Source organism: Condylura cristata, unplaced genomic scaffold (genome assembly GCF_000260355.1).
Source record: "Condylura cristata isolate star-nosed mole 26May11 unplaced genomic scaffold, ConCri1.0 scaffold00002, whole genome shotgun sequence".
Classification (NCBI taxonomy): Eukaryota; Metazoa; Chordata; class Mammalia; order Eulipotyphla; family Talpidae; genus Condylura; species Condylura cristata.
Window position 1 is genome coordinate 12,023,512 of NW_004567103.1, and position 10,549 is coordinate 12,034,060.

Consider the following 10,549-nt stretch of genomic DNA (forward strand, 5'->3'; position numbering starts at 1 on the left):
CCCCGACAAACCACTAGTTCCCTGCGCCAGCCGGGTGAGTTCCACCCCTGGGTCTTTGCTCGCTCAATTCCTCCTTTCACGAGGGATTTTATGAAGGCCTCCTCGGTTACGAAGGCCTCCCTGTCTAGATCCAGTTCAGGTGAGGGCCAGCGTGGGTAGCCACCTCTGCCATGTGCCATCCCCCGGGGTGCCTGAGCCCCTCCCCTCCTCGGGCCCCCAGTGCTGGGCTCACACTGCTGTGGGTTGGCCCTTTCTGGTCACTGGCAGGTGGCGCGGTTCCTGAACTGGCTTGCAGGGCTGGCTCATCCTGTCCGGCCCAGAACCTAATGTCTCACACGCAGTAAGTGCCAAGTACATTATATTATAAATTATAGTAAGACTGGCCTGCCCTCTGCCTAGCCGCAGCCAGCTGTTCCACACGTATCCTCCCCACCCCCACAGTCCTTTCAGTGATCCTGCAAAATTATCGTCATTTTACCAGTGGGGTCAGAGACATTCCCAGATTTGTCCAAGGTCACCAGCTAATAAATGATGGAGCCTTGGCTTGAACTTGAGTCCCTCCGAACCCAGAGCTCTCTGCCCACACTGTGCCCCTGGAATGATAATCAGGAGGCTGTCTCTGGCAGGGACACAGGGGAGGAGGCCTGTACTCTCCCACTTCATGTCAGGACCAGCCCCAACACCCTCCCCCACTCCCCAGCCGTTATCTCCGCATGGAACAGCCACCCATTCATTTATCTCTGCCGACACTATTTATAACGGAGAAGAAGCCGCAGCGGCCGCTGACCTCAGCTACAGACAGAAGCGGAGATGTGGCTCCGATTCTGAGACAGACACCCACCCAGGGTCTCAGAGCACATAGGAGACAGCCAGAGGGCCGGCCATCGGCGGTGGGGGCAGGGTGGTAGGGGAGCTGGGGGATGGGGCGTGGGGAGCTGGGAGTGGGGACCACGGGACATCCTGGTTAGGAGGCGGGTCCAGAGTCAGATGGCCTTTGCTCCCTTTTGGGCAAGTCCTTGTCCCTCTATAAACCTCAGTTTCTCCATCTGTAAGTGGTGACAATAATACCTGCCTTACAGGGCCCAGGTGAGGAACATGAGAAGGCCCAGGTCAGCTATCCAGCACTCAGGGCCTGGCCTCCAGACAGAGCTTAGTAGAAGTGAGCTGTGGCCACGTCACAGACGAGAGGAGCCCCTCACGGGCCACGTGTGGCCCTGTCTGTCTGACTTTGAGACTCAGGCTCCTCAAGGACGGCGCTGGACCGAGTATCCTGGACCGAGAGGGACACGCTCCCAAATCCGTTCTCTGTATGCCCCACCCCCCACCCCGGCCCTGCGCCTGCTTTGTTCGCTAGTGACAGTCCTGGGCCACCGCTCCAGTGCCAGTCACTACCCACACCAGTCTTCCACTGAAGTTGCTCTGTGATGAGAGGCCCCCTGCAGTAATGGCAAAGCAGCAACAGTAATTAGCACAGAGTTAACCCTGGCTGCTCGCGGTAGATGTTTTAGACGACTTAATTGTCAAAACAAGCTTATTCCAGATAAGGAAAGGGAGGTGAGGGCTGGCCGGCCGCTGGTCAGTACAGGCTGTACCGCTTGCCTAGTATGTGTTCACGGGGCCCCCGAGGCCCAGAGTGGTGACTCAGGGTGATGAGTGGGCTGGAGGAAGGAGGTGATGACCTCATCGCCCCCTGGGCTCCCTTCCTGGAAGGCACCGCAGCCCTGACCAGGATAGAAAAGGAGGCCCCAGGGTGGGAACAACGGGCAAAGAAAGAGGGCGCTGGAGGGGCCGCTCCCCAGGGTCCACTCTGGGTCACGTACATTGTGTCATGCGCCGGTCCTCACTGCTCTGGATGCGGTGGCCATTGTGGAACCAGCTGATGGTGGGGTAGGGCAGGCCAGTCACCTGGCACTCCAGCATGGCCTCCTTGGCCAGTCCCACTTCCAGGTCCTGCAGCGGCCGCAGGAAGTCGGGCATGGACAGCCGCTCCAGCTCCCCGTGCTCTGGCTCCTCGGGGATGGACGGCATCTTCTCCAGCTTCGAGCTGCGGGAAGCACACCGCTGCCCAGGGGTCCTGAGCGCCGCCCCCACCACAAGGCTGGGGCGCTGCAGAGCCCGCGCGGGCAGCCCTGGGTGTCCCGGGCGTACCTGGGGCCGGTGGCCGCGGTCCGAGGCTCCTCCACGTAGAGTTGGGCTGAGCAGTGGGCCTGGCCGTGGGTGTTGGCAGCACTGACCGCGTAGAGTCCCTCGTCCTCACTGCCCACGTGGGCGATGTGCAGCGAGCACAGACCCCCGTCCTGCTGCAGCCGCAGATTCTCACTCTCCTCCACGGGGCGGCCTGGGGGAGCGGGAGGCAGCCCAGGCCCTCCGAGTGTGCCCCACCCAGCCCAGGACCCGTGGCCTCTCCCCCCTCCCCCACATCGGCAGGTGGAGGGCCCTACCAAAATGAGTCCACGTAACAGAGGGAGGCGGGGAGCCGCTGATCTTGCAGTCCAGGCGGGCGGCTCTCCCCTCCAACACCTCCACGTCCTCCAGCGGCCGGGTGAACAGGGGCGCCAGCGAGGGCCGCACGGTCAGCCGGGCGCTGCAGGTCAGTTCGTCTGGGAGGGAAGGATCAGCCCTAGGGTGGGGAAGGCCATGGAGCCCCAGTACCCCAACCTGAAGGGGCTCCCCTAGTGCTGGGCGGGAAAGCAGGGCCGGGCAGAAGCTGGAGGCTGGGAGAACTCGGGCTGCTCTCTGGTGGTGAAGCAGGGCAAGACTCAAAGGCAGGGTCTTCTCAGGGGTGAGGCCAGCCAGAGCGGGTGGCAGTCTGTTGCCGTGGCTGGGGCGCAGGGCCTCACTGCACGCTGCACACCCAGGAGGCGGCTCAGTGCAGCCCTGAGAGAGGCTGAGGAGCCAAGCCCTCCGACCCCTCAACCTCACCCCCGCCCTGGGTGCCCACCTCTGCACCCGGGTCCTGCTCACACCCTCCCCCAACGCCCAAGGCGCTCCTGGGGGAACCAATGGGCCCTTACGTGGACCCGACACCCTCCTGCTTACACAGCCCGCCCCCCAGTGTCACCTTAGACGCTCATCACTGCAACCCGGGGAGGGATTATCAGTTCTTCAAGTGAGGATGGGGCCAGGTCAGGGGTGTCATTAATAATAATAATGCTGACAGTTATTAGTGCAGGAGCTGTGCTTTGTTCTGTACATCCACTATCTCGTTATCTCAACGCCCCACGAGGTGGGTGTCCCCCCCCTTCCAAAGACCAAAGTGTAAAGAGTCACGGTGGCTTCTCCCACGCACATCACACGGTTGGCACGTGGCAGGGCGGGAACTGGACCCCACATCCGCTTTGTCAGCCACACCGCCACGGACTGGCTCCCCACTCGGGGCCGCAGCTGGTCCTGGGCCGGGGCCCCTCTGCATGCGACTCACTGGGGCAGCCGACTGCACCATCTGCCCCGCCACGAGAGGGAGCCCCAGTCCTGGGGCTCTTCTCTGCACCGGCTTCTATCCCTCCGGTCCCCTCCCTCCGGGGCGTGGGCGCCCGTGGCTGCCCAAAGGCCCAAAAGGGCGGTTACCTTTGGCCGTGCTGAGCTTGCAGGTGTAGACACCACTGTCGTCCTCATGCACGGAGGTGAGCAGCAGCTTGCATTTCCGGCCGTCGAAATGCATCTTGCATTTGAGCAGCGCAGGCTGCAGCAGGCGGCCGCGGCACAGCCAGTCGACCTCCACGTCGGCAGGACCCGCCACCAGGCACTCAAACAGCGCCATCTCCCCGGCCCCTACGTGCACGTCCTGCAGGGGTGCCAGCACGGCCAGGGACCGGCTTTCAGGGTGTGCTGGGGGGAAGCGGCCACAGCGGGCACGCGTGGAGTGGACACATGGGGCGGGGAGACACGCACACACACACAGAGAGACAGACAGACACAGAGAGAGAGATGCGTTTGGTTCCTCTGGAGACAGGGAACGCCCGCCCGCCCGCCCGTCTGGACAGCAAGGGGCTCCCAGGCCTGGCTTCAGGAGGGCAACCCCAGTGGCTGGGGACTGTGAACTCAGCAGCTAGAGGAAACCAAGGCAGGAAGACAGAGGGCCGTGCAGGGACAAAGACGGCGGCGGAAAAAGAAAACAGAACACAGCACACCAGCTGGGTACAAACTGGACTTTATTTGAGCTAAGAAACAGGTATTTCTGAATGTCTCCACACACACGACAGTAGGCCCCTCCCTCTGCACCAAGCCTGGACAGCTCCCTCGTTCCCAGACAGCGCCCCTGGCCCAGCGAAGGGGGGAGCCCGCATGGACCCCAAACCCACGAGCCAGCCGGGGTGCTGCCAGGCCCCCTCCCCAGCACGGGGCCTGGGGCCTCTGGCTTCTGGTCTCTTGTGAAATAGAAAGTGTTGTGCCTTTTGAAACCCTTTTCCGGCCCCCTCTTTGTGAGCCCCTTGCCCTCCAGCCCCCCAGCTACCTGAAGACGTCTGCCATGCCCTGTCCTTAGCCCCTCGGCAGCTCGGAGACACCCTCCCCGACTGCCACAGACACACAGACGACAAACGGAGAGACAGACAGGGCCTGTAGCCGCGTTAGCACATGCACTGCTGGGTGGTCCCCTATGGGGAGGGACCGGGGGGTCTCGATACTCCCCTCATGGCCACCCTGTTCTGGCACTCAGTCCATGGGGGGCGGGTTCCCAGCCTGCCCAGCCAGACGTCCACTCGGGGAGGGAAGGTCCACAGGGGCCCGTGGGTTATCCCAGGGTGCTGCCTGGAGTGGGGAGGGGAGGGGAGGCTGGGACTGGGTCCGGGCCGGCGGGCCGGCAGGGTCTGTGGGCAGGAGGCAGTGAAACACAGCGAGGTCCGAGAGGTGCCTGAGACAGGGGCGCGGCTCGGAGGGTCGCGGGGGGAGCGCAGGCGGCCCCCTGAGCTCACTCGCCTGTGTACAGACAAAAACCTCAGTCAGCAAGCAGCAGGTTAGTGCAGCACACGCACACACAGGCACACACACCCATGCACACGCACGCAGGCCTGGAGGGGGCCTCTGGTGGAACGCGGCCTCTAAAGCCGCCAGGTGGCACTGCCACGTGTCGCTGTCCCTAGCTCAGCCCTGGGTTGGGGCCCAGCAGCCAGCCAGAGGCTAGGCCTCTTGGGTGCCTGAGCAACCATGGGAGAGGCATTCACAGTGGTCAGGAGCACCCCAAAGCTGGGAGATGTTGGAGGAACCCCAAAGAGAGAGAAGCACCAAGACAAGGGTTAACACAGAAGCAAGGCGGAGCTGGGGAGAAGGAGCAGGCCAGGCGATGGGGCGGCGGGGGACGGAAGAACCAGGTAAGGGGGTACAGGGCAGGGTAACGGAGGCGGGCAGGGCCCAGCCGGTGGCCTTTGGGGCCTGGGGCGGCCTGGGAGCTCTCAGGGCGGCACCCTGCTGGTCTGGAAGGGCCGGAGCCTGGCAGGGGGCGGGGAGGGAGGGAGGCCGAGCATGGGGCTGGGAGGGCGCCGGGGCCTGCAGCGTCCGCACGGAGGGGTGAGGCAGAGGTGAGGCCCACGGCCAGCCCGGCCAGCCTTCGGGGAGGACAGCCGCAGTCCCAAGGCAGCCTGGCCAGGTCCCGCTGTCCACTGCCTGAAAGGCCCCTGCCCGCGAGCACCAACTCCAGGGTCCCTCGACACTGCACAGCTCTGCTCACTCTGGCAACCCTGGGGTCCCTGCGATGCTCCATGCCCAAAGTCACCCCGAGGGCCCTCCGAACGGGTCCAACTGTCAGCCTCTCCCCGCTGCCACAGCCCCAACCCACAACAGCTCTGCACAGCGATGGCCTGGGGAGGCAGGCGAAGGACACGCGGACGGCGTAGTGAGTGTGAGGGAGGCGTGGTGGGGCCGGGGCGGCCGGTGGCCGGCGGGGTCTGGGCGGTGTGCCGAGCCCCGGGAAGGCAGCCCCGTGTGGGACGCCGACTGCCCACTGCCGGACCGTGCTGTGCGGCCCTGGGCAAGTCACCGCCAGCTCAGTTTTCTCAACTACAACACACGCCCCTACACGTGGGCTCCCGTAAGCTCCTTTCCATTCCGGTGTCCTGTGGCGGGCTGGCGTGAGCCTTGGCGGAGGGCAGGGGTGGCACAGGTCGTGGAGGGTGAGGGTGGGGTACTCACCTCGGACCTCCAGGCGGGCCTCGCACTGCCGCGCGCCGTACTCGTTAACCGCTTTGCAGGTGTAGAAGCCAGCGTCACCCCGCTCGGCCGCCAGGATCCGCAGCCGGCACAGCCCGCCCTCCGCCTCCTCCGCGAAGCGCCGCTGGTCGGGGCGCACGGGCTGCCGGTTCCTCAGCCTGCAGGGCGGCAACAGCTCAGTGCCCCGTGCCGGCGGCGCAGGCCGGCAGCCTCGGACGGACGGTCGGTCGGACGTGGGGCTGCGGAGCCGCACAGGACGCTCCACCCCCACACTGGCCACCCCCAGACCTGTCCTGCCAGAGAGGGGTGTGTCTGGGGTCCAGGGCTGGCTCTCACCCCGACTCTGCATCCTCCCCCTTCCGCCTAGACCACCTCTGCCCACCTCAGCCACTCCCCTCTCAGAACTTATTCAGATCTTGATGGTTCTTCAATTTCCTCTTACTTTATTTTCACTTATCTATTAACTGACCAGCCAGCCCTCCTGAAAGGACAGGGAATCACTTACAATTAAAAAAATTACAGCAATGATGAGAAATCAATTAAGAATAGAATCAGGGGCCTCCCTGCTGGGCTAGGAGTTACATCTCCGCGCTATCACCTCTGTGGCCCAAGTTCCAGCCCCGCCAGTGCTGACCCACAGGGCACAGCAGACCTCTCCTGCCGCGACCCTGCTCCCCTCAGCAGGGGATTTCAATAGATCGGCCTGTTCTACTCCCCACTCTACTTCTGGGGAATCCACCCACCCACCCCCCACACCTCTGGACTGCACCCCAGGTCTTCTATGCAAAATTGATAATAACTAAAAAAAAGGAAAATAGGACCGAAACAGTAAAAAGCTGCAAGGCCAGTAATCAAAGTGCTGGGCACCAGGGTAAGGTGCTGCCCAGGGGCTGGCACTGGAGGCCAGGCGCTGGCAGCTCGCACACAAATGTGACACCTGAGGGCAGAGCAGAGCTCAAAAGTCACCGGGCTGTCAACCAATGGGGCTGGGGCCGGCTGGGCTGGCTGGGGCGGCTGGGGCTGAGCAGCTTCCCCAGGAGCGAGACCGGTCTTCCAAGTGAAGACAGGTGGCCATTTGTGCCCTCGGCCGTCCTCAGAAGGGGGCGCTCCGATGAGCTGGGAGAGCAGGGCTGGGAAGGGTGTTCGAGAGGGAGGGGAACACTGTACTTGGATGAGGTGCCCCCCTGGGGACTCGGGGGGGGGGTAGTAGGCCCCCTGTTCCCAGGGGCAGGCCCGGATCGGGAACGCAGACAGAAGGTGGCGGCTGCTACTTACCAGGAGACCACAGGCTTGGGCTCCCCCTGCACACGGATGCTCATGGTGACATCTTGGCCTTCTCTTACTGACTGGTCCATAAGTGAGACCTAAAGGGTCAGGACCCCAAAGTGTCAGGGGAGACAGGGCCCAGTTTTGTCTCCTGGCAGCTGGGGGGCTTGGGACAGACACCTCTTCTGTACCAGGCTGACTCAGGCTGGCCCTGGGTAAGGAGGGATGATGGGGCCAAGCTCCGGATCTTGCTGGAGCACGGTATGGCTCCCCAAACCAGGTGGCATGTGAGAGAATGGGGGCACCTTGGGGGCTGACCTCGGGGGGCTGACCTTGAAGGTGGGGGGTGCCCTGGAGCCAGTGTCCGAGGCACAGCGGTTCTGGGTGGGGCTGAGTTTCATCGTGGGAGTTTGAGGCCAGGTCTCCCCAGACTCAGGGAACTCTTCCGGGGGGCTCAGGTACTCCTCGTCAGAGGTGATGGGGCTGCTGAAAGGAGATGTGGACCCACCTGGAAGAGAGACAGAAGGAAAACAGTGGCACAGAGAGAGCTACCAGGAGAGGATGGGGGGACAGAGCAGAGAGGCAGCGCTGGACGGACGGACCGGAAGGACTTGACCACGTCTGCAGCGGTGCACGAGGCACCCTGACCTCCCTTTCTGGGGTTCCCACTTGCCTGCTGCGTGAACTTACCTAGGTGTCTCCTGTCCCTTGGCCCCTGAGTCCTGCTTCACTCTGGGCTCTCCCAACACTGACCCTGCTGCTCCCCCTGCGTGGGGGAGCCATAGAGAATGGCCTGGAGCAAAGGATTCGGGAAGCAGAGGAGCCACCCTGGGCCTTGAGGAGACTGGAAATGCCACTGGAGCAGGGAACCCACATTCCTATCATGGAACTGCAAGCGCTTAATGCAGCTGGCTCATGTCTCTGCACCCCAGAGGGGCACAGCCAGGACACCCGCTTCTCTGGTGAGCTAGGCCCATGCAGAGGAACACAGACCTCAGATGAGCCCCATCCTGACCTCGGAGCCAGGGCCAATGAGGTGGCACTGTCCAAGTGGCCCTCCCCCTCCCTTCTCAGCTTCCTGCCCCAGGCGCCAGAGGCACCTGCTGGCCCCAGCCCTAAAGCAAGGACCCCAAAGCTCTCAGGGAAGGGAACACAGAGTTTGAGTCATGCACAGAGAAGGGCATCTCAGGCTGGGGAACAGGGGGGGGTCAGCACGTCATTTGGGAGGAGGGGTGTCCCCAGGGCCCTGACGCCCTCCCCTACAACTGGCCAGGGGCCCAGCCTCACTGTGCTGGCTCCTATCCGACTTCCAAATACAGCCATGAATCCGTCACAACCCCTGTCCCTCCCCCTGGTCCCCCCACTTCAAGCTCCTGTGACCCAGCCAACTGCCCACAGAGCTGTACCCCAACTCACCCCAAGACTCTGCACGCGGACCCCAGCCTGCGCCTGTCCCGAAGGCTCTGCCCTGGCACCAGGCCCTCCTGCTGCTTGCCCACTGCCCACCTCACCCTGCTCCCCAGGGAGCAGGAGCCCAGCCTGCCTAGCCCCACTCACTGGCTGACCCTGCTGAGGCTGGGCAGAGGGCCTGGGGGAGGGGAGGGTGCTTTGGAGGGAAGGGGGGGCTGGCTGGGCGGGGACAGGCTGGGTGGCGGCAGCCGGCTGGGAAGCTGGTGCCTGCTGAGACCACAGCAGGCTGGGCCCTGGGGGTGGGGGGCGGGGGGGGGCGGGGCCAGGCCAGTGGCCGGCTACAGCCGCCTGCAGTGGGATCTGCCTCTTCTCTCCTGACAGCTTCTGGTCCCTGACAAGAGCACAGCCCCTCCGTGGCACCTCAACTCAGAGTGCGGGGCCTTGGGGGAGATGGGGGTGGCACTGAACTCCAGCATCCTTTCCACATGTCCCCCAGGGAGGGGTGGACAGCAAAAGGCCTGATGATGCCTCTTCTCTGACCAAGGCACCGAGGCCCCCGTGGGCATGCCCAGCTAGCCTCGAATGGTACAGAGCGTGGCAAACCCCATTTTCTCGGGTGCTGAGACTCAGAGAAGTGCGTACGCCTCTGGCTTCTTCCAGGAGATGCCCCTCACCTTGCGGGCCCTGAGGCCCTCTCTAGTTACCCACTCCTGCCTGGCGGATCAGGACGAGCTGCCGCCTGGGGCACGGCTTTTCCTACAGGTGCTATGGGGCACTGTGGCAGCTGCCCTCACCCCACCAGGGCCGGCAGGAGGGCAGGAGTGCCTTCCTGTACCACCTCTCCCCACACAACTAGCCTCCATTTGCCTGTGGGTCTGGAGACCCAAGGGGAGAGGCGAGGCGGTCACATGCCCTCCTCCCTCCTCCTATCACCCTGCCCAGGGCTGCATTCCCAAGCTCTGACCTGCGTTTCCCAGCATTGCCAGTGAGGGAGGAGGGGTGGGGCCTGGCAGGGAATGGAGGGGCCCGCCATTCAGGCTGGCTGTCTTGAACTGGGGTGGGAAGTCAGAAGGGCCGTGGTGAGCATCTGCTGGGGTTTGGCCACCAGCTGATACTGAGATCACAGGCATGGTCCCTGGAGGCGGGCGCCCCTCCCCTCCATGGAGCTTGATGACCTCCAGGGTCACCTCCAAATTGGACAGTGCTGAAGCGGCTCAAGGGCCTAAGGAGGGAGAGCAGAGCCGGATGGGCTCTCGTTGCCGGGAGCTCCAGAGACCCCTGGTGGTGGCCAGGAGAAGAGCACCCTGGGGGGCCAGGGACCAAGGGGGCCCTGCTCAAGCCCCCCAAAGTGGGGCTGTCAGAGCAGCTCAGGCCACAGGGCCTCCAAAGAAGGTGTCCTCTGTCCAGGGGCCCCCCAGGGCCCCCCAAAACTGTCTCCACACACACGACAGGGCCCCCCAAACTGTGTGTCCAAGGAGTCTGATCAAGGACCTCTAGCCTCTGTTCCCAGAGCCTCTGGGGTTCCATTTCAGGCTCTCGGGCCAGCCCGCCTTTCACTGGCCCTGTCTTTGTAGCCAGCACCTACAGTCTGCTTCACCCACAAACTATTCTCCCGGTGGGAAACAAAGTCATACCAGGCCCTCCCTGGTGGCGCAGCGGGTTAAAGCACAGCACTGAGAATCTAAAGCCACTTCCGCATGAGTTCGATTCCCGCCTGCCCCGGAGGTGA

At 63.7% G+C, this 10,549-nt stretch overlaps 1 protein-coding gene across 2 annotated transcripts in view; it reads right to left on the reverse strand.

Annotated features, from left to right (window-relative positions):
• The window catches only part of SPEG (SPEG complex locus), a 47,166-nt gene that overhangs the window by 20,521 nt on the left and 16,096 nt on the right, over nucleotides 1-10,549 (reverse strand). The window contains exons 9-15 of one of the 2 annotated variants that reach the window (XM_012728206.1): nucleotides 7,743-7,918; nucleotides 7,420-7,508; nucleotides 6,127-6,302; nucleotides 3,568-3,828; nucleotides 2,442-2,600; nucleotides 2,149-2,338; nucleotides 1,821-2,044 (exon numbers count right to left, since the gene is read on the reverse strand). In XM_012728206.1, coding sequence (XP_012583660.1) covers nucleotides 1,821-2,044; nucleotides 2,149-2,338; nucleotides 2,442-2,600; nucleotides 3,568-3,828; nucleotides 6,127-6,302; nucleotides 7,420-7,508; nucleotides 7,743-7,918 — 1,275 coding nt within the window. Of the gene's footprint in view, nucleotides 1-1,820; nucleotides 2,045-2,148; nucleotides 2,339-2,441; nucleotides 2,601-3,567; nucleotides 3,829-4,143; nucleotides 4,918-6,126; nucleotides 6,303-7,419; nucleotides 7,509-7,742; nucleotides 7,919-10,549 lie in introns of those variants that run through there. The other variant, XM_012728205.1, reaches the window with a different exon arrangement.